Source organism: Cebus imitator, unplaced genomic scaffold (assembly GCF_001604975.1).
Source record: "Cebus imitator isolate Cc_AM_T3 unplaced genomic scaffold, Cebus_imitator-1.0 Scaffold243, whole genome shotgun sequence".
Taxonomy (NCBI): Eukaryota; Metazoa; Chordata; class Mammalia; order Primates; family Cebidae; genus Cebus; species Cebus imitator.
In genome coordinates, this window is record NW_016107558.1 from 762,353 (window position 1) to 784,218 (window position 21,866).

The 21,866-nt window shown below is 36.2% G+C and overlaps 1 protein-coding gene across 5 annotated transcripts in view; it reads left to right on the top strand.

Annotated features, from left to right (window-relative positions):
• The window catches only part of GALNT7 (polypeptide N-acetylgalactosaminyltransferase 7), a 160,806-nt gene that overhangs the window by 125,202 nt on the left and 13,738 nt on the right, over positions 1-21,866 (top strand). For 3 of the 5 annotated variants that reach the window (XM_017498516.2, XM_017498519.2, XM_017498520.2), the window contains exons 3-8: positions 1,061-1,227; positions 4,341-4,471; positions 4,711-4,790; positions 7,053-7,235; positions 10,847-10,964; positions 12,487-12,609. In XM_017498516.2, coding sequence (XP_017354005.1) covers positions 1,061-1,227; positions 4,341-4,471; positions 4,711-4,790; positions 7,053-7,235; positions 10,847-10,964; positions 12,487-12,609 — 802 coding nt within the window. Of the gene's footprint in view, positions 1-1,060; positions 1,228-4,340; positions 4,472-4,710; positions 4,791-6,728; positions 6,912-7,052; positions 7,236-10,846; positions 10,965-12,486; positions 12,610-21,866 lie in introns of all 5 variants that reach the window. The other 2 variants (XM_017498518.2, XM_037727878.1) reach the window with 1 other exon arrangement.

The window sequence follows — 21,866 nt, forward strand, 5'->3', positions numbered from 1 at the left end:
CAAGTTGCCATCGTCTGCCTTAAAAATCAGCAATTCCCTAATTTCCATTCATGTGTTATATATTTTCACCAGTTCTGGTGTCTGTTGCAAATAAAAATTGCTGTCTTTCTCACCCAGACCTGCTGTTTTAAGCCCAGTGGTTAGAATCAGAGGAAGAAAAATGTTGCCTGAGTCTTTATCCGGGTTACAGTTAGTTTGGGGAGATTATTATCCCTACCCATCTAAAATTAGGCATCCCGTGCTCTGACTGCTTTCGTTTCTACAGAAACACTTACCACATCTTCCTACAAGATCTCCTTTTACCCACTACTATGTTTTTGAACTTATTCTGAAAGAGTGTTTGGTCCCTCCCAACTTTGGACTGGTTACACTGCAAAGTATTCTTTCAGAATCAAAATGAGCCTTTTTACTAGGCCCTGTTTGGGGTTTCTTCTATTTAGGAAGAGGCTTCTGGAAACTGTACCTGCTACATTTGTTTCAAATAGTTGTGTAGAACAACTAAGCTCTTTAGCTAATCTAAAAGCTCTGAACAATATTAGCACTTTGTTCATTCCATAGTAAATTTTTGAATGCTTGCTGTATGCCTCAGGTCAGCCTGTTGAATTTTTTTCTGAATATTTTAGTCAAACATAGTAATGTAATGTGTTTAGTTTTCAAATACGGTAATATAATGGTTTATTTATAACAAGTTAAATAAATATCTTATGCCAAAAGCTCATTTCAAAAAGGAAAGTAAACTAAGATCCAAGTCATGAAAAAAAGCCAACCAGCTCATAGCTGCAAATACTATCTTAAGCATCCTCAGCATAAATTCACAAATTAGTTCTTTTTATCACAGAATAAGTATTGGGTATGCAGTAGCTTTATCTAGGAGTGACTTTTATCTCATAACAGTTTCTCTCTTTTATCTTGTGTTTCTGTTAAAATATTAAAGGTTATATTTCATTCACTTACCACAGTTAAATTGATAATATGTAATCCAATCGGAAAATATTGTCAGCTTGGAGCCAAGCGTTATAGATTACCTGTAAATAAATATGATGAAATCTTATCTTTACAGATGCAAGTATTGGCATTATGATGAAAACCTGCTCACTTCCAGTGTTGTCATTGTCTTCCATAATGAAGGATGGTCAACCCTCATGAGAACAGTCCACAGTGTAATTAAAAGGACCCCAAGGAAATATTTAGCAGAAATTGTGTTAATTGATGATTTCAGTAATAAAGGTAATGGCTGTAAAACTTATATTTTGCCTATAAAATGAGCATGAATAATTCCAAAAATGTGACTTCAAAATAATTAGCTTTAAAAAATTAATAGTTAGCATCTATTGATAGCATCTGTTATCAACAAGTTGACACTGTGCCAAGCATTGTATGTGAGTTATTTCGTTTCATACTAACAGTAATCCTTGCAGTAGATGTTATTATGTCTATTTTACATGCTTAGAGATGTACAAGTAGTACACAAAAATTTGGTTGTACACAAAAATTCGGTAAAAGCATGCCACTGATTATAATATTAGAAGTGAAGATAAACATAAGTAACATGAAAATATCATTCAAAATGGCTTTATAAAAAAAGCTTCCTTCAAAACTTGAGAATTCACGTAGTCTGGATAAACCTTTGCTGGTTTTGCAAGGACATGTTGAGAATCTTGAAACTGTGCACATTATGTTAGCACAAATAAATAGAAATATGGCCTATTTCTTTTTCCCTTCATCTGTGTGCAGCTGATCATTTTATTAACTAGTCATTTTTAAGTACACAAGACAATGTATAGCTTTAAAATTTTTAGTCATATCAAATGCATTTAGAGTAGAGGCTTTAAGATAACATTAAAACTTTTTTTCAGTTTTCATGTATGTCAAATCTAAAAGCTTTTAGGCAAAACATTTTGTTCATGTCTATTTTGTTTATGTCCATCTTAGGTTGCAATTTTTTTTGGCAGTAATGCTTTCATTAAAACACTATTTCTGTCTCAAGACAAATGATATTGTTGGTACAATAATAATTTAGATGTATAAAAATCTAAATCTATAAAATAATTTTACTAATTTTAAGAACCTCTATATTATTAATACTCAGTAAAAGCTTATCATATCCTAAAAAAAGTAAAGATATACCAAAAGATATTTAGCATTCCTAAAATAACTGCTTTGCCTTAGAAAAGAACACAATTTTAGACCTCAGAGTATTGTGTATTTTACTTTCATCTTTTTTTTTTTTTTAATCATTGCTTCTTTTACAAATCTCTAATGAAGACAAATCATGCAGGGTCCCTTGAGTTTAGAGTATGCAGAGACGTTTGGGCTACCCGTGAACAAAAGTACAGCTTTAATTAGTTTTTCCAATTTCAAAACAACCTTAAAATCTCAATCATATCCTTATGACTGAGATCAAATTATATCGTATTTGGTTAGTCAGACTTCAGTCATAATTTGGTGTGTACTTACCCTAATAAATTCAGACAGTAAAATTAAGATAACGATTTTTCTTTTAAATACAAAATATATATAAAACCTCACAAACGAGCTAATTCATTATGGCACTTGGGTTTCTGGGCATTACAGTATCCTCTCTAAAGAAGGTTTGGAGCAAATTCCTCCACACACGTGTGCATCAGCCAGTTGTGGCTGAGTTGGGCCAAAGTAAAAGCAAACCCACTCTCAGTGGCTTGCCTAAGGAAGGGTTAGCTTTTGCTCAAACTATACGGTGCCTGTGAATCAGCCCTAGCTCTGCACCCCGTCCTCACTGCAGGGCCCAGACGTGCAGAACAGCCTTGGCTCGGACACTGCCTAGAGAGGGTTATGGGAAAGAACACACACACAAGTGGCCTCTTAACGCTTCTGTGCACGTGAGTGATGCCATTTCCGCCCACTTCTTGGCCACAGCAAGTCATGTGGCCCAGCCTGCAGTCAGTGGGTTACAGAGGGTAATTTTCACCCAAGGAAAGGCAGTGAATATTTTGAGCCCTAACACAGTGTACAGCAGTGTGAGATGCAAAGAAGCCAAAAGGCATTGGACGCACCATTTCCATCTTTGGTCCGTGGTAACCAAGAATCTAAATTTGAAGCATGGGCCATCAATTCATTTCTGTCCATAAAAACTTAAGATGTGTTTAAGTTACATGTCAAAAAAACTCTCCTAATGTAATTCAAAAAGGCTTTAAAGAAATAATTTAGGACTGTACTGAACTTTAAAAAGAAGATAAGCACTTTTTTTTTTCAAGTTAACTTAAAGGGAAAATTACTCAGGTTTTCTGGGGGAAAACATGATTAAACATGAGAATTTTATTTATAATACTTATTAAAACTGGGCGCCAAAATAGAAAGTTTTTTTTTTCTCAATTCCAGATACCCAAGTGTATCTTACTAATAATAAACACCCTAAAATGAAAAATGAGTCCAATAGTAAGTATACAGTCTGATTTGCCCATTTATCCACTAACTCATCTCTAAATGCAGCAATTTTCTTGTGATTGCGTATTCATGGGCCAGATTTTTAAACAATTTTACAACAATTTGTGTGTCCTCAAGAAGCATCTTTTAAAGGATCTGCAGCTCCTTCTGACTGTGGTGATCTTATTTCATGGACTCATGGTGGTATAAACAAAAGCTGTTCACTTACAATGGGAAGCCGAGATGGAAACTTTGCCAAATGTGTCTGGTTTTTTGTAACACAAAATTCCTTCTACTAAATTACAAACACATATATACATATATATGTATGTATAATTATACTTAAAAGGTATAATTATACACTTGTTACTTAAGATGAAAAAATGAGATTTTTTTTATGCCAACTTGTTGGGAACCATATTCATTACATCAAGGTTACAACTTTCAACACTGATTGTGGTTGGGGAAAGACAGCCCAGAAACAAATGTTAAATAACCTATACCCTGTGTGGATTCCAGTGAAATTGTATATTATTAGTAGGTAATGCATCTTCAGAAACCCTAACCATTGCTTCTGCCAACAGCAAACAAAATGTTGTTCCTTAAAGCTTTCAGACTTGACATTAACGTGTGAACTGAAAAAAAAAAGTTTTGACGTATCTTAAAACCTTACCTGTAAATTGGAATAATCATTGTTTAGAGGGATGTTTGATAATTCTCACACCAACCAGTTCTTTGTAGGCATATTAAACCCAAAATTAACTTAAATAATCTGCTTCATCTTTCTTCTTAATAGATAAAACATTCAGACTGGTCCATGTAAAATTACTGTTTACCCAATGCACCTGTTTTTTATTCTTGTTTCCTGAGAAAAATAATAATTAACTGGTTTCTATTTATTAGTCTAATTTATAATATCAGTTGATTTTTCTTAATAGAGCACTTAAAAGAAAAACTGGATGAATATATTAAGCTGTGGAATGGCCTAGTGAAGGTATTTCGAAATGAGAGAAGGGAAGGTTTAATTCAAGCACGAAGTATTGGTGCTCAGAAGGCTAAACTTGGACAGGTAGGAAGCATTTGGTATCTACAATGTCAACATTTTGGGTTTAGTAACTAAATCATATACATTTTTAATCATCCTTCAGTTTTTTTTTATTGAAATGAGAATGCTGGCTTAAACAGATAACTTGTGTGTCAGAAATTAACTATAATGCTAATTCTTATTAGCATCTAATTTTAAATTGTTTGTAATATATGATGTGACATATATGAGGAGTATTCTTTCACCTGCCTCTTTTTTTTAAGGTTTTGGTATACCTTGATGCCCACTGTGAGGTGGCAGTTAACTGGTATGCACCACTTGTAGCTCCCATATCTAAGGACAGGTAACACTACCTTGCTTTTTTTCTTTCCTGATTGAAAAGTAAACCTTGTCCTAGAAGGGCAAATGATATTTTCATTCTTTGATTCCAGTTCCATTCAGTGCATCAAATGTGCTTTAGTGTTATCCCTCATCTAGTAGTTTCCTTGGGTGGAGCTAGACTGATACTGTAGACTGTTTCATCTGTATGCAGTATGGCATTTGGGAGAAACCTAGGGTTCTTCATTCAAGAATCATTTTGTGGTTGGGTTATTAAGACACTTCTATCTACAAGCACTTTCTCTAAGAGTAATATGAATTGCTCCCTCTAAAATGGGGTAAGAGTTTTAAACACTTGAGGAACCATGCTTTGAAATTATACCTATTGATTCTTGTGCCTTTCAGTAGAAAAGATCAAGTGTTATTTGTCTCAAGGCTTTGGGTTCCTATTGAAACTTTAAAGGTTAGAAATAGACAGTTATTCCATGAAATGTGACAATCACTATTGAGTTTCCAGAAATGTCTAAAACAATGTAAGTCACCATCAATTTTCTAGCTCCATCTTCCTTGTTTCTAGTCCATAATTAGGAAGATAAGACATGTCCATGTGGCAAATGGCAAGCGGCATGAATCAAAGGCAGCACTTTGGAGGATTTAATCATGAGAGGATTTAATGTGAAGGCCTATCAGGAGCATTTTTCATAGGCTAATTTAATCCTCATAGCAACCCTACAAGATAGAGATTATTAGCTCCATTTGACTGACGAGGATACTGAGGCTTAGAGAAATTAAGCAATTTTCCCCAAAACAGATAGCTAATACACTGTCAGACCATGGCCTCCCTGGGACACTTTACACTGCCTCACGTATTTAGGAATGTGAAAATTATAAGCAATGAGGAAAGATAACTGACCAAGTGTCAGGTGACTCTCTCTAGGTGAATACCAGCAGTCTTCCGACCAGTAAGGAAGTGGTTTTCCAAATTCCAGTGGCAGATTCCACGAATCTCACAATGACCCTCCACTGTGCGTTCACACTCTAGAGACTGAAGCACCTTTCTAGACTTGACTTCCCCCATATTAAAGTTTTAAGCCCTGTAGGTTTTCCCTTTTCCTTGGTTTTTAAACTTCTAAAAAGCACCCTGACCCAGATATAAAAAGCTGTCATTTTCATTTCAGGAAAATAGATTTTAAAATCCTTTCTGACAAGATGAACATTGCAACAATCAGGGTACCAGATAATCTTTGTAATGTCAGTGTGACATCTAATTGGTTATAGAGTACTAGCATTTTCATGAAGCTCAAATACAAAGGATTTTTTGTTCCAGATTCTCAGACCACTTCTTACGTTCTTCAGCAAGTTTGGAGGGATTTTTTTTTGCTTGTTTTTTGTTTTTTTAAGCAACAGTACCTTTTTTTGGACAATAAAAGCTGTTTTCTGCAGTCAGAGGAGTGAGGAAGATCAAGTAAAAGTACAGAAACTCATTTTCATAATAACTGTTTCCAAGAAATAGAAAGCAACAAAGAGTTGGGAGAACTGCTAATCACGTGGCAAGTACTATGACCCTACACACACGCATATGCATGCACTGGCACATGTGCACTTTTTAATGGGTGATAGGGAGGGAAAATAACAGGCCAGAAATTCTTATAAATAATATAAAATAACCAAAAGAAAGTTACCATTAGGACCAAAGTAAAAAGGAGAAAACTCTATTAAGCTCAATGATATGGTTCTTTGTCCCTGACATTTGTCTGTAAGCCTAGGGGGACATCTCCTTTCTCCTGCCCTTATAAAAACAGGCTTTTTGGCTTTTATGGGGCATTCATTTACTCTCTTTCCCATGAGATATTAAAGTCCCCTGGTGTACAAACAAATCAACAACAGAAAGAGATAATGTAGTTAGGCATGCTGACTAGTCTTGGGTTCTTAAATGCTTTTTCATTTTCTGTAAATGTTTCAGAACTACATGTACTGTGCCTCTAATAGATTACATAGATGGGAATGATTATTCCATTGAACCACAGCAAGGTGGGGATGAAGATGGTTTTGCCAGAGGGGCCTGGGACTGGAGTTTACTATGGAAACGTATTCCTCTAAGCCACAAGGAAAAAGCCAAAAGAAAACATAAAACTGAACCTTATCGGTAAAGACTGTTACTTTATTTTCTTATGCTGAATGTTTATCTAAGTCCTTTTTTTTTTTCTTCCTCATGAACTCTTATAAATGTGTGGGTCCATACATACGCTTCCATTTGATCTTTGCTGCCATCATCAACACAATACAGAACCATTTGCACTGTGCCGCTTATAGATGTCATAAATGGCAACACATATGAAATTATACCCCAAGGGGGTGGTGATGAAGATGGGTATGCCCGAGGAGCATGGGATTGGAGTATGCTCTGGAAACGGGTGCCTCTGACCCCTCAAGAGAAGAGACTGAGAAAGACAAAAACTGAACCATATCGGTAATCACTAAATCACTTACATATTTTTCTTTTCTCCAGTTGCTGCTAACCTATTAACCTCTTGCCAAGCTAAAGATTTGTTATTAAAACTGTATGTAGATGCTGTCTCAGATTCTGAAAGAGCATCTTTTCTCATACTGTTTCAGAGCTTTGAATTCACATTTGCTCCATGATAATTGCTTTTACCCTAAATGCAATATCCACTACTGAGACGTACACACTTTCATTGGGGAAAGAAAAATAATGTAATATGACATTTGTTCCAAGTACAAGTGAAAAAAAGAAAATCTTAGTTATCCTGTCCTACTACATTAGACATCAAGTTTTATTCTTTTGATGACAGTGTTATTCTATAAATTTAAAATACGTAAATTACTTTTAATCCAACCAAGAGGTTTATTTCCACGTTTATGCTGTGGATATAGTGTTAACAGTGAAGGGCACTAGCAAGAGATTCTGGGGCTTTTCTCCCCTTTTATTGTTATGTTAACGCTCAAATACTAATTTTGTACTAGTGAAATCTGATGATTCACAATACATGACTTTAAAAAATGTTACGTAGAATCCTTTATTGCTTCATTCTCGGAAAAGTGATTGATTAAAGAAAACTCTATTCCAAAATCAGCTTTTGTCCCTTCTTGTGGTTCTTTCAGTAGAACTTATGCTACTCTCTTCTTTTGATCTGGCAATTAGAAAATTTTAGTGTCTCTCAAAAAAGTCACCCCAAATGAAATGTTTGCTCAAATGTTAGTATAGCCTTCTCCTGAATGTATCTAGTCTTGTTTTTCTGATCCTATGGTTCTGCTTTTGGTCTCTCTCTCCCTGTTACACTGCTGATAATGTTAGAACTCTGTTTTGGGAAGGTGCTTCCAATGCCATGGAAATGCTGGTGGGATTTGGGCATGTCATGATATCAAGATACTGAACGGCAAACATAAAGAAGTTATAGCACTTAATTATAGTAGCTTAATTGGACATTTACCAAATTATTTTTGTAAATGTCTTATTCAGAATAGTCCAGGAATCTACTGCTTACCTACTGAACAAATAACTGTGGGAGAAAAAAACAAAGGGTGCTGAGCAAATTTACATTTCTACTAATTCCACAGGCCAGTAAAGAAAATTTTTCAAGTGAGCTAGAAAAATTAAAGGGAGGTTATCTGTTCATTAACTCACTGGTTTTCATGTTAAGATGCATTTTCAAGTATATACTGAGATGAATGGGAATATATTTAAAGATAAAAAAGATACAGGTATAATGGAATAATCTTAAATGACAGTTAAATAAATGTGACATGAAAATATCGCCTAAAACATAATGGTGCTGTTACTGAGTTAGGCAGCATACTTTAAGAAGAAAAGTCATGAGAGAACAACTTTCTCCTGACGCTGTTTTCTTTCAGTATTGAAAATATTTCTCGATTCATTATTTATCCATTCAACAAACATTTATTGAGTGCTTACTGTATGCCAAGCACTATTTTCTGGGGATAAATCTTTAAAGATATGTTTCCTCATTGAACTTAAAATAGCGTGAGTCAGAAAAAAATTAAACAGTTAACTACATAAATAACCCTAAAATTAGCCTGGTGTCGTGGCATGTGCCTGTAGTCCCAGCAATTAGGGAGGCTGAGGCAGAGGGAATGCTTGAGCCCAAGAGTTCAAGGCTGCAATGAACTATGATTGTGCCACTGTACTGCAGCCTGGGTAACAGAGTGAGACCCTTTCTCATAGACAGACAAACTCTGGAACAGCAGCTATGATAAGTAGTTTGAAGAAAAATCACAGAGTACATGATTTTATGGAAAGATGAACCTAACCCAGCCTGGGGATCGGGAAAAGGCCTAATGACAAAGTGTCATTTAGGCCAAGACCTGAAGAATGAGGCCCCAACCCTGTGGAAAAAGGTGGGGGAACATTTCAGGATCATGAATAACATGAGTGAAGGCCTTGAGACAGAAAGGAGGATGGCATGTTTCAGGTGGGAGCAGAGCAGTGAAGGACTCATGGGAAGAGAGAGCATGGTGAGACCAGAGAGCTGGGAGAGGCTGGTATCATGCAGTTCATGTGGAGGAGTCTTCTCTGGCTGCTGTGTGATTAGACTAGGGTAGGGGCAGAAGAGAATAAAGGACACAGCTCGGGAGATACTGCAAAGTCCAAGTAGTGTTTGCTTGGTGTAGGCTGGTGGCAGTGAAGTTGGAAATAAGTCAGCAGATTCAAGATGTATTTTCAAGGCTGAGAGCCGTGGCTCACACCTATAATCCTAGCACTTAGGAAGGCGTAGGCGGGTGGATCTTTTGAGCCCAGAAGTTCTAGACCAGTCTGAGCAATATGGCGAGACCCCGTCTCTATAAAATAAAAAAAAGGCAGCCAGATGTGTTGGTGTGCACCTGTAGTCCCAGCTACCCAGGAGGCTGAGGTGAGAGGACTGCTTGAGCCTAGAAGGTTGAGACTGCAGTGAGCCACGATCATGTCACTGCACTCCAGGTTGGTCAATAGAGTGACACTATGTCTCTCTCTCTCTCTCTCTCTCTCCCTCTCCCCATATATGCACACATATACATATATGCATATATGTATATGTGTGTATATATACATATATGCATATGTGTATATATACATATATGCATATAGATATATACATATATGTGTATATATATATGGAGAGAGAGGGAGAGAGAGAGAGAGACATACACACACACTATGTCTCAAATATATATATATGTATTTTTTTTTTCAAGGTAGAATCAATGGAACCTTGAAATGGGTTTCATTGAACCTATTTGAATAGATTATTAGGTATGATGTTGAAGAAGTTACCCTAATAATACTGAGTGCCCTAAAATTTAAGAATCATGATGCATTAGTAATTAATTGTTCAGGAGAGAGGGTCAGGGAACAAGAGAAATTCTGCTATCATTTCTTTCAATGGTGGGAGTGACTTGTCCCTAAGAAGCTGCCAAATCTTTTTTCTCTTGGACCTAAAAAGTGTCCAATTTAAGATCCATTCAAGAAGCTCCACAGATCCACAGATCACCCTTTTGCATTCCTACCTCCTGACACAGTAAATATCTATGTCTAATTCTCCTGTGTCATTTCTGTGCTACATTTGCAAACTCTGAATGAACTGTGGTTGTTGTACAATGATTCACACCCTTATTTGGCGAGCCCCTGAGCTATAAAATTAAAAAATGACAGACTACTTCCATGGTGTATGGTTTTGTTCATCCAAAAATAACTCATAAATCAATGCAGCAGCAGTTAGCAGACCACGGCTGTGTGGCTCAGTGTTTTTAAGAGTGAAAGAGAAAATTCTATTTTAACTAAGATTTAATTTTTAAATCGACAAAGGAACCAAGGCGCCCTCTAATGGTGAAATGAAACAATGCTCTATTTTGTAATGAACTATAGTTTCAGTTAGAAACTGTGGTAAATTTGTTAGGGAATTATGAGCAGACATTTTTCTTTTTTTGTAAAGGCTTTATAATTTCTTAATGTTTGCCTATCAGTTCTATGCATTTTATGCTGTATTCTACAAGGCTTCTTGCCTGTTGGTGAAGGGATATTGGGGGTTTGTCTGTAATGGTTATTGCAGTGTTTCTTTTTCTTAGGTCCCCAGCCATGGCTGGGGGATTATTTGCCATTGAACGAGATTTCTTCTTTGAACTGGGTCTCTATGATCCAGGACTCCAGATTTGGGGTGGTGAAAACTTTGAGATCTCATACAAGGTAACAGTTTTTTAAACAGATGGAATTTTCCAAGTAGTTACTAATTTCTGTGGCTTTCAGATAAAGCTGATTTCCTGTGGGGAAAGAAAAAAACAATTATATAATGCATTTCTCCAAATTATAAAGAATGACTTGACGAAAATGGATGCCTTTGGGGAAAAAATAAAACGAAAGCTCCGAACTTACCATGTATTTACAGGGCTCAGCTCAAAATTGTGGCCAGCAAGCTTTAGAAATGAAAATATCTACCCCCTACACCCCAACTTTCTATATACTGGAGCTTTTTATTATAGGAACCCCTGGAAGAATCTGCATGCATTAGGGCCACAGTTGACCACCCACTGACATAGTCACCCTTTATCACTGTAGGACATGATGGTTCAAGACAGAAGCAGAGCCCCACAATGACTGCATCCTCAGGCTGACTTTGGAGCTGTCTTCCTGCAGCGCCTCCCCTGTTGTTGAGGCAGTCTTGGAGCAATACTTCCTTCCATGCTCTAGCCCCCATCTCAACCCCTATTCCAACCCTCATTTTCCAAAAGAGAGAGAGAACTATATCACAGTTGAGTTAAACAGGTATTCATTACCTCTTGTCTTAAATGTCCTGTGCTTAGCACTGTGAGGGATAGAAGAGGAGTAAATCAATCCTTTCAAGGAACTCAATAAGATATTACAATTATACTTAAATTCATAATACAATAACAAGGCAGAATGGCAGTCAGTTGGTGTGATTAAGAAACAGTGTCATGCTAGATGTAGAATTTGAAGTAGACCTAGAAAGATGAGTATAATGTTAATAAGCAGAGGTAAGGGATGGGAGGGGGACTTCTAAGCAATTAGCATGGGGAAAAGTACAAAGAAGGGAACACAAGGAATTTATTCAGAGAATAGTAAGCAGCACACTTTGGCAGAATCAGGCAACATGAATAAGGAAGACATCCAAGAAGGTAAAATGGGAAGGTATGTTAGGACCATATTGAAGAGAGCCTTTAAAGCTGAGTTAAGAGATTTTTATTTAATTTGATAAGCAGTGGAGAACAATCAAGGATATTAAGCAAGGGAATAACATGACCCAAAGATGCTCTTCAGCTATAATAATCTCTTGCTATAAATAAGGATAGTTGAGTAGAGAGAAGGTGAAGGTGAAGAAGCCAGTTAGGAGGTTATTATAATAATCACCCAAGTAGGAAATATATTAGCAATGGAAATGATGAATGAGCTAGGAATAAAGAATCTGCATGACTTTGCAAGGTTATGTTGGGAGAAAGTTGCTAGGGGCTATGAGTACACAGGAAGAGGCCCCTTAGTAGCAGTTTATTATTCATACTATATTCCCTATTGCCTTCTTCGTTGTTATATGAGTTTTTGAAAAGCAAATTATTTTAGTATTTGTTTAGCTTAAGAGCTCTTTGTGGACACTGCATATAATTTAGACTTTAGATTTACATTTACAAGATAAATTGTCAGTTGTAGTTTGTTTATATTTGAAACAACTTTCACAATGTTTTTTTTTTCTTCATAGATATGGCAGTGTGGTGGCAAATTATTATTTGTTCCTTGCTCTCGTGTCGGACATATCTACCGTCTTGAGGGCTGGCAAGGAAATCCTCCACCCATTTATGTTGGGTCTTCTCCAACTCTGAAGGTGAGTTTTTTTGATAAAAGGAGAGGATAGGGAACTATCATTTTTGTACCACATGCTATAGTAGTTACTGAACAATTGTCAGCTTATTAAATGGGGTAAATCTCTTCATCAGTCATGTTGATTCTCATCTTTAGTTAGCTGGACTTATTCATGAAATATCTTATTGTTCTTTAAGATTATTCCACTGAGGCAAGAGAATTCCTTGAGCCCAGGAGTTCAAGGCTGCAGTGAGCTGTGATTGCACCACTACACTCCAGCCTGGATGACAGAACGAGACCCCGTCTCTTAAAAAAAAAAAAGAGTGTACCCTATTTTTTTAATTGACAAGCAAATATTTATATATTTATCATATACATTACGATGTTTTCATATACATACACGTTGTGGGATGGCTAAGTCTAGCTATTTAGACATGTATTACGTCACATACTTGTTTTTCTGGTAAGAACACTTAAAATCTGTTCTCAGCAATTTTCATATATGTAATATATATGTAATATATATACGTAATATATATATGTAATGTATATTAATTGTAGTCACCATGTTGTATAATAGATTTCTTGAAATTATTCTTCCTAACAGAAATTTGTGCCCTTTGACCAAAATCAGCCCACTCCCCCCAACCCTCACCATTTTACTCTGTTTACTTGTTTACACTCCACATGTAAGTAATATCATACAGTGTTTGTCTTTCTGTGCCTGGCGTATTTCACTTAACATAATATTCTCCATGTTGTTGCAAATGACAGGATTTTCTTATTTTTTAAGGGTGTATAGTATCAATGCCATCGTGTATATATACCATCTTTTCTTTACCCATTCATCTGTTGATGGATACTTAGCTTGATTCCGTATCTTGGCTATCATGAATATTGTTGCAGTGAACACAGAAGTATAGATACCTCTTCGATATACAGATTTTGTGTCTTTTGGATATATACCTAGTAATGAGATTGCTAGATCATATGATAGTTCTATTTTTAATATTTTGAGGAACCTCTGTACTGTTTTTCCATAGTAGCTGCACCATTTTGCATTCTCACCCATAGGTGGGAGGTGGTATCTTGTGGTTTTAATTTTCATTTCTCTGATAATTAATAATGTTGAGCATTTCTTCATGTACCTGTTGGCTATTTGTATGCCTTTTTTTGTTTGTTTTAGAAATGTCTATTCAGGTTCTTTGCCCAATTTAATCAGGTTGTTTCCTTACTATTGAGTTCCTTATATGTTATGGATATTAGCCCCTTGCCAGATATATGGTTTACAGATGTAGTGTCCCATTCCATAGATTGTCTCTTTACTTTGTTAATTGTTTCCTTTGCTTATAGAAACTGTTTAGTTTGATATAATTCCATTTGTCTATTTTTATTTTTGTTGCCTGTTCTTTTGGGTTGTTAGATCCAAAAAAATCTTTGCCCAGACCAATGTCATGGAATTTTTCTATTTTCTTCTAGAAGTTTTACAGTTTTAGATCTTCATGTAAGTCTTTAATCCATTTTCAGTTGATTTTTATATATGGTGTGAGATGAAGGTCTAGTTTCATTCTTTTTGCATATGAATATCTAGTTTTCCAAGCAACATTTATCGAAGAGACTGTTCTTGCCCTAATGTGTTCTTGGCATCTACCTTAAAAATCAATTGGCAATAAATGTGTGGATTATTTCTGGGCTCTCTGTTCTGTTCTTTTGGTCTGTGTCTGTTTCTATGTGAGTACAATACTGTTTTGATTACTATAGCTTTGTAGCAGGTTTTGAAATTGAGTAGTGTGATGCCTCCAGCTTTGTTCTTTTTGCTCAAGATTGCTTTGGCTATTCAAGGTTTTTTTGTGGATCCATATGAATTTTAGGATTTATATATATTTTTTTTTCTGGGGAAAATGTCCTTGAAATTTAGGTAGGGATTATATTTAACCTGTAGATTGCTTTTATAATATGGATATTTTAACAATATTAGTTCTTTCAAACCATGATCACAGGGTATCGTTCCATTTATTTTGTGTATTATTTAATTTATTTTATCAATTTATAGTTTTCAGCATGTAGATTTTTCACCTCCTAAATATTTTATTGTTTTGCTTAACTATTATAAATGGGATTGTTTTTATAGTTTGTTTTATAGATAGATCACTGTTAACATATAGAAATGCTACTGATTTTTATATGTTGATTTTCCTACAACTTTATTAGATTTATTTATTAGTTCTAACAGCTTTTTGTTAGAGTCTTCAGGGTTTTGCATATATAAGATCATGTCATCTGCAGAGACAATTTAACTACTCCTTTTCTGATTTGGATGTCTTTTCTTTCTTTCTCTTATCTAATTGCTCTGGCTAAAACTTCCAGTAGGATGTTAAATAGAAGTGGGGAGAGTGGGTATCCTTGTCTTGTTCTTAATTAAGAGCTTTCAACTTTTCATCATTGAGTATAATGTTAACTCTGGAGTTCCTGTATATAGCCTTTATTGTGTTGAGGTACAATCTTCATGTACTTAATTTGTTGAAGCTTTTTACATTAAATTTTGTCGAATGCCTTTTTCACATCTATTGAGATGATTATATGGTTTTTGTCCTTCATTCTGTTAACGTGGAGTATCACATTTACTGATTTTTGTATGTTGAATCATCCTTGCATCCCAGGGATAAATCCTACTTGATCATTATAAATGATCTTTTAACATACTGTTGAATTCAGTTTGCAAGGGTTTTGTTGAGAATTTTTACATGTGCGTTCATCAAGGATATTGGCTTTTAATTTCCTTTTCTTATAGTGCCTCTGTCTGGCTTTTGTACCAGAGTAATGCTGCCTTCATAAAATGAGTTTGGTTGTTTTTCCTCCTCTTCAGTTTTTTGAAAGAGTTTGAAAAGGATTGGTATTAGTTCTTCTTTGAATGTTTGATAATATTCAATAGTAAAGCCATCAGGTGCTAGACTTTTCTTTAATGTGAAACTTTTTATTACTAATTCAATGTCCTTACTCATTATTGTTCTGTTTAGGTTTTCTATTTCTTCAAGATTTAGTCTTGATAAGTTGTATGTGTCTAGAAATTTGTCTATTTCTTCTAGGTTATCCAAGTGGTTGGCATGTAATTATCCATAGTAGTCTCTTATAATCCTCTGTGTTATCAGTTGTATTCTCCTCTGTCATTGCTGATTTCATTTATTTGGTCTTCTCTTTTTCTTAGTCTAGCTAAAGGTTCGCTGATTTTGTTTATCTTTTCAAAAATCAGCTCTTACTTTCATTGATCTCTTCTTTTTTTTTTCTAGTCTTATTTCATTTATTTCTGCTCAGATCTTTATCTCTTTCCTTCCTTCTAACTTTGAACTTAGTTTATTCTTTCTATAATTCCTTGAGATGTGACATCAAGCTGTTTGTTTGGAGTCTTTCTGCTTTTTCAATGTAGGCATTTGTTGCTATAAACTTCCCTCTTAGAACTGCTTTTACTGTATTTCATAATTTATAGCATATTGTGTTTCCATTTTTGTTTGTCTCAAGGTAGTTTTAAATTTTTCTTTTAATTCCTCCTTTGACCCATTTGTTGTTTAGGAGCATGTTGTTTAATATTTGTGAATTTTGCACATTTCCTTCCGTTGTTGATTTCTAGTTTCATACCACTGTGGTTAGAAAAGATACTTGCTCTGATTTCAGTTCTCTTAAAATTTTTTAACCCTTCATTTATGGCCTAACGTATGATCTATTCTAGAGAATGTTACATGTGCATTTGAGAAATATGTGTATTTTGCCACCATTGGATGGAATGTTTTGTGTATGTACTTTAGGTTCATTTGGTCTAAAGTAGTTCAAATCTGCATTTTCTTATTGATTTTCTGTCTCTTTGATCTGTCCATTGTTGAAAGTGGGGTAGTGAAGTTCCATACTATTATAGTATCACAGTCTGTCTCTCTCTTCAGATGTATTAATATTTGCTTTATATATTTAGGTGTTTCAATATTGGGTGCATATAGATTTATAATTGTTATATCTTCTTGACAATTTATCCCTTTAACATTACATAATGATCATCTTTTTCTCATTTTAAAGCTTTTGACTTAAAGTTTATCTGATGTACGCATAGCTACTCCTGCTTTCTTGGTTTTCATTTGCATGGAACGTTTTTCCATCCCTTCACTTTCAATCTGTTTTTGTGTGTGTATCCTAAAGGATGAAGTGAATCTGTTGCATGCAACATATAGTTGAGGTTTTTTTCTGCATCCGTTCAGCTACTTTATATCTTTTGATTAGACAATTCAGTCTATTTACATTTAAGGCAATTATTGATAGGTAAGGACTTATTACTGCCATTTTCTTAACTGTTTTCTTGTTGTTGCTTCCTTTCTTCCTTTCTTTCTGCCTACCTTTGTGACTAGGTGATTTTTCTCTAATGGCATGCTTTGACTCCTTACTTTTTATTTTTTAAATATCTGTGATAGGATTTTGCTTTGTGGTTATCATGAGCCTTACATGAAAGATTTTATATTTATAACAGGCTATTTGAAGTTGATATCTACTTAACTTTGATTGCATACAAAAACTCTATACTTTTATTCTACACCCCACCTATTATATTTTCAATGTCACAATTTACATCTTTTTATATTGTGTATCACTTATTAATTGTTGTAGCTATTACTTTTTATTAATTTTGCCTTTTAACCTTCATACTAAAGTATAAGTGATTTATATGCCACCATTACAGTATTAGAGTATTCTGAATTTGTGTACTTATTTTTACCAGTGAGTTTTATGCTTTCATATGTTTTAATGTTGCTAGATGTTATTTTTTACTTTCTGTTCAAAGAACTCCTGTTAGCACTTTTTGTAGCACAGATTTTGTGGTGATGAACTACTTCAGCTTTTTTTTACCTGGGAGTCTTTATGTCTTCTTCATTTTGAATGGCAGCTTTGCTGTGTACATTACTCTTGGTTGGCAATTTCTTTCCTTCAGCACTTTGAATATGTCAGCCTACTCTTTCTTGGCCTGTAAGGTTTCTGCTGAGAAGTCTGCTGCTAGTCTTCCTGGAACTCCCTTATATGTTATTTGCTCCTTTTCTCTTACTGCTTTTAGGATTGCCTCTTTGCCTTTGATTTTTTACAGTTAGATTATGATATGTCTTAGTATAGTCTTGTTTGGACTGAATCTTGTTAAGAGACCTTTGACCTTCCTATGCTTAAATATTTGTATCTTTCCCCAGATTTGGACAGTTTTCTACTATTATTTTTTTCTTAGAATACTCTCATGCTCTTACTATTATTTTTTTACATGAGCTTTCTACCTTTTGTCTTTCCCTTCTCTTTACTGAATTCCTATGACTTAAATATTTGCTCTTTTGGTGCTGTTCCATAAATTCTGTAAGCTTTCTTTATTCCTTTTTATTCTTTTTATTCTCTGCTGACTATATATTTTCAATTAAGCTGTCTTCAAGTTCACAGATTCTTTCTTTTACTTAATCAGTTCTGCAATTAATACTCTCTATTGCATTTTTTATTTCATTCATGGTAGTTTTCAGCTCCAGCATTTGTTTGCTTGTTTATTTTAACAATTTCCCTCTCTTTTGTAAATTTCTCATTCTGGTTTTTTTATTGGTTTTCTGATTTTACTGAATTGTTTCTCTTTGTTTGATTGAAGTTCACTGAGATTCTGTAAAACAATTATTTTGAATTATTTGTCCAGGTCTGCTACTGGGAGATTATTGTCATCTTTTAGTGGTATTATTTCCTTTCCATTTTTCATGTTTCTTGTTGCCTTACATTGATGCCTGTGCATTTTGTGGATCAGTCACCAATTACAGACTTTACAGGCTGGTTTCAATGTGGAAAGATTTTCCTCTGTGGGGGAAGGAGGGTGCAAGGGTACTTGCTGGGTGGGGTATAGCAATTCTGGGACTACTGAGAATACCAGCTATGTATTCCCTGTATAGATCTGCCCACTGAGGTCAGTGTTGGCAAAGATTTCAGTGCCCCTCGGTGGCTAATGCTATAGATATCTACAGTGGCAGTGAGGCATATTGAGGTCTTTGGGTATGGCTGCCAAGGACATCCTGATTTTTCTCTCATTGCAGAGGTCAAATGCCTTGTGGCACTGGTTCTGACTCATGGGCTCACTTGCAGTGGCAGTCGCACTTGTAGAGTGGCTGTGGAAGGACTGAAGCATGAGCATGAATGGAGAGACTATGGCTATGGGATCTGGAGCAGTTTAAAAACCCCAGGGCCTAGTGCACAGACATTTCACTACTGTATTGATAACAGAATGTGAGGTAACAGATGCTTATGAGACAGCTGAGGTAGCCAAGAATGGGAGCACAGATGTGCTCAGAGTTAATGCAGCTCTGGGGACAGAGTTGTGCTTAGCTCTCTATGGCAGCTGGGCTGTTGCTTGGGACATGGGTACCCCTGCTGCCAATGTTGGTAGCAGTATGTGAGGCCCAGATGCTTGTGAAGTAGCTTTCAGAGCCCAGAAAGAGGGAAGAAGCATGCATAGAGTTAGAGCAGCTCCTGAGTTGGGGTGAGTTCTAGCTCTCTGCTGCAGCTGATCCAGGGCCTGGAGCTGGGGCATGCACAGTAAAGGTGTGGTTCCAAGACCTGGAGCATGAACTAGCTCACTGTAGCAATGGTTCCAGTGTCAGAGGTGGGCCCAGTCCAGCCACAGAGCCTGGGCCTGCAGTGTAGGCACTAGCAGAGCAGCTGTGGCTTCAGGATCAGGGCTCACTGGAGCATGGGAGAATTGGCAGAGCTTTCTTCAAAGTAATTCAAGAATAGCTGCTTCTTGGATGGTAGTGAGTGTGCAGATGCATCTCCCTCTCTGGGGTTCCCCAGCAAAAGGGCTGTTGTTTACCTCAGTGGCAAGTGATGCCAGTGTCCTCTACAGAGCAGGCCTCTGGAGACTATGGTAGTTTGTGCCACATGGCCGATACCAATAGCATCTGCCTTCTTTTTTTCCTAGCTACTCTTTGTGCCTCAGGTATGCACCACCTCACCAGTGATCCTGTCCTATGTAGAAATTCTTCATTTCTCTTGCTCCATTGTGTTGCTGCAGATTATTTAATGGACCCTGGAGCTCTCTCTGGGCTATTTGGGTTTGTGAATAGCTGCCTGTATTTGGTTTTTTAGTTGTGGGGGAATAAAGGCTGGTGTCTCCTACATTGCCATCTACCTTGGTAACCTCCCCTCCCATTATATCCCATTCTGATTAAGATTCCTATATTAAATGTTCTCCATGAATACATTTCAAATAAACTCAAAAAAGTCTGACACTGTGTAGGGAACTAGTTGAAGGGAAAATACTAGCTTCTATTATTCACACATGAGTAAAATATGGTTTGGTTTTTAAAAATTTAGATAATCATGTTAGGAGTTTGCATAGTAAGCAAAATAAAATTTTTGAACAATGCTTACAAAAGATTAATATCTCTTGTCCCACAAAGATTGAAAAGTTAAGGCAAATATCCTTTGTTCTTTTATATCCTCCCTCCAGATTCTCCATCTCACTCACATAAAATAGAGGAAAATTCCACTGATTCTTTTCACTGTGACATCCAAATTGTTCTGCTGTAATAAACATTTTGCTATTATTTAATAAAAATCTTATCTCCTATGCCATAAATACAGAACTAGGATTGATATCTATATTTTACCAAAACTCATGAACCAGCAGAAAAACAAAACATTAGTTTTTAAAACATTTTAGAAATGTTTTTAAAAAAATTTTTTTAATAAATAAAATGTATTTAACTTAAATTGAATAGGACTGTTTTAGTGGGATGAGTATCATCCCAGGCTTCTTTCCCAGCCACACATTTATTAGAAAATGAATCCTAGTTCTGGTTCCTTCTATTGATTCTCACCATTCCATGCAGTGTAAGGTACCTAAAATGAGATACGTCATAGTCACCATATTCCAAGAGAATCCTCTAGCTGGGGAGGACAGATTTAGAAGTAGTGTAGTGGTGAATGATGATCTGGTGATTATCCAGCCATGTTGGGGTCTCTCAGTTCTTTGCCATTTCATCACAGACTACTGACACTTGGGGCTGGCATTTATTTCTGAAACAAACCAAGGAAGCTTCATACAGAAATCCAGATGTCCCACTGCTTGGAGGACAAAGACCTCTATCCCTGGCAAAACAACTTTGAAGTTTGTTTGGTTTGGCTGCTTTCGTAAATTCTAAAAGGCATGCAACTCTGAGGCTCCTCATTTTTTACAATGCTTAACCAAGTCAGGTTTGTTGTTGGCTTTAGACACAACTTGGGACAGTTCACAAGAGGGCAATGGGTGATAAGCAGACAGCTAGGCTTTCAGAACCAAAACATCCTTCTTATTGGCTAAATGAAGCCCCAGCTACAACAGGGAATGAGATTTAAATGTGTATGATAAAATTAGCACCAAATTAACACCAGGCATGACTGACATTGCAGGAAACTCCCATTGGAGTCGGACTCACAATCACGAAGAATTGATGAAAAGCCAAATTGATTCAAAAAAGCCTATTCTGAAAGAAAAAGGAAAAGAGATGAGGTAGATAGATATGTATCCACTCTAGAAATTAGCATATATACCATACAAACTATCCAATAAGTGTGAATGTAGCATACACTTAGTGAATGCCTGGCATGTGCCAGGGGCTTTCTTTTCTCCAGTTTTGACAGCATCTCCTTGAGCCATCAGCCAGCAGCCAGGTCTGTTTCTCCACTTCATTTGTCTCCTCTGAGCCTCAGACCTTCTGGAATTATCCTCTGTTGTCCTTTAGAAAGATCTTTCACTCAACAGAGTCAAAACTGACCTTTAACTTTTCCTCAAAAGTTATTCCTTCCACTGTGTTCTCTATTTGCCCATGAATGAAACTTAGGGAGCATGTAAGGTTGTTCCCTGCCCCTCCCCCTTACCAAGCACTGATGACTCTGCCTCACTCATAGCTCTTCAATCCATCCCTTTCTATACTCAGTGCAGTTCCTCAAATCTCTTCCATGAATACTAAATAGCCTCCACTTGGCTCTTTGCCATGAGGTTCAACCCACTTCAGCCCACCCTTTACTCACCACTGGTGTCATTCACCTGAAAATTAAATTTGATGTCACTTATCTGCTTAAAACTTTTCCATATGTGTCATCTCAAGGGTAAAATTCAAAGTTCTATTAAAAAGAATAGGGGCCGGGCGCGGTGGCTCACGCCTGTAATCCCAGCACTTTGGGAGGCCGAGGCGGGTGGATCACGAGGTCAAGAGATCGAGACCATCCTGGTCAACATGGTGAAACCCCGTCTCT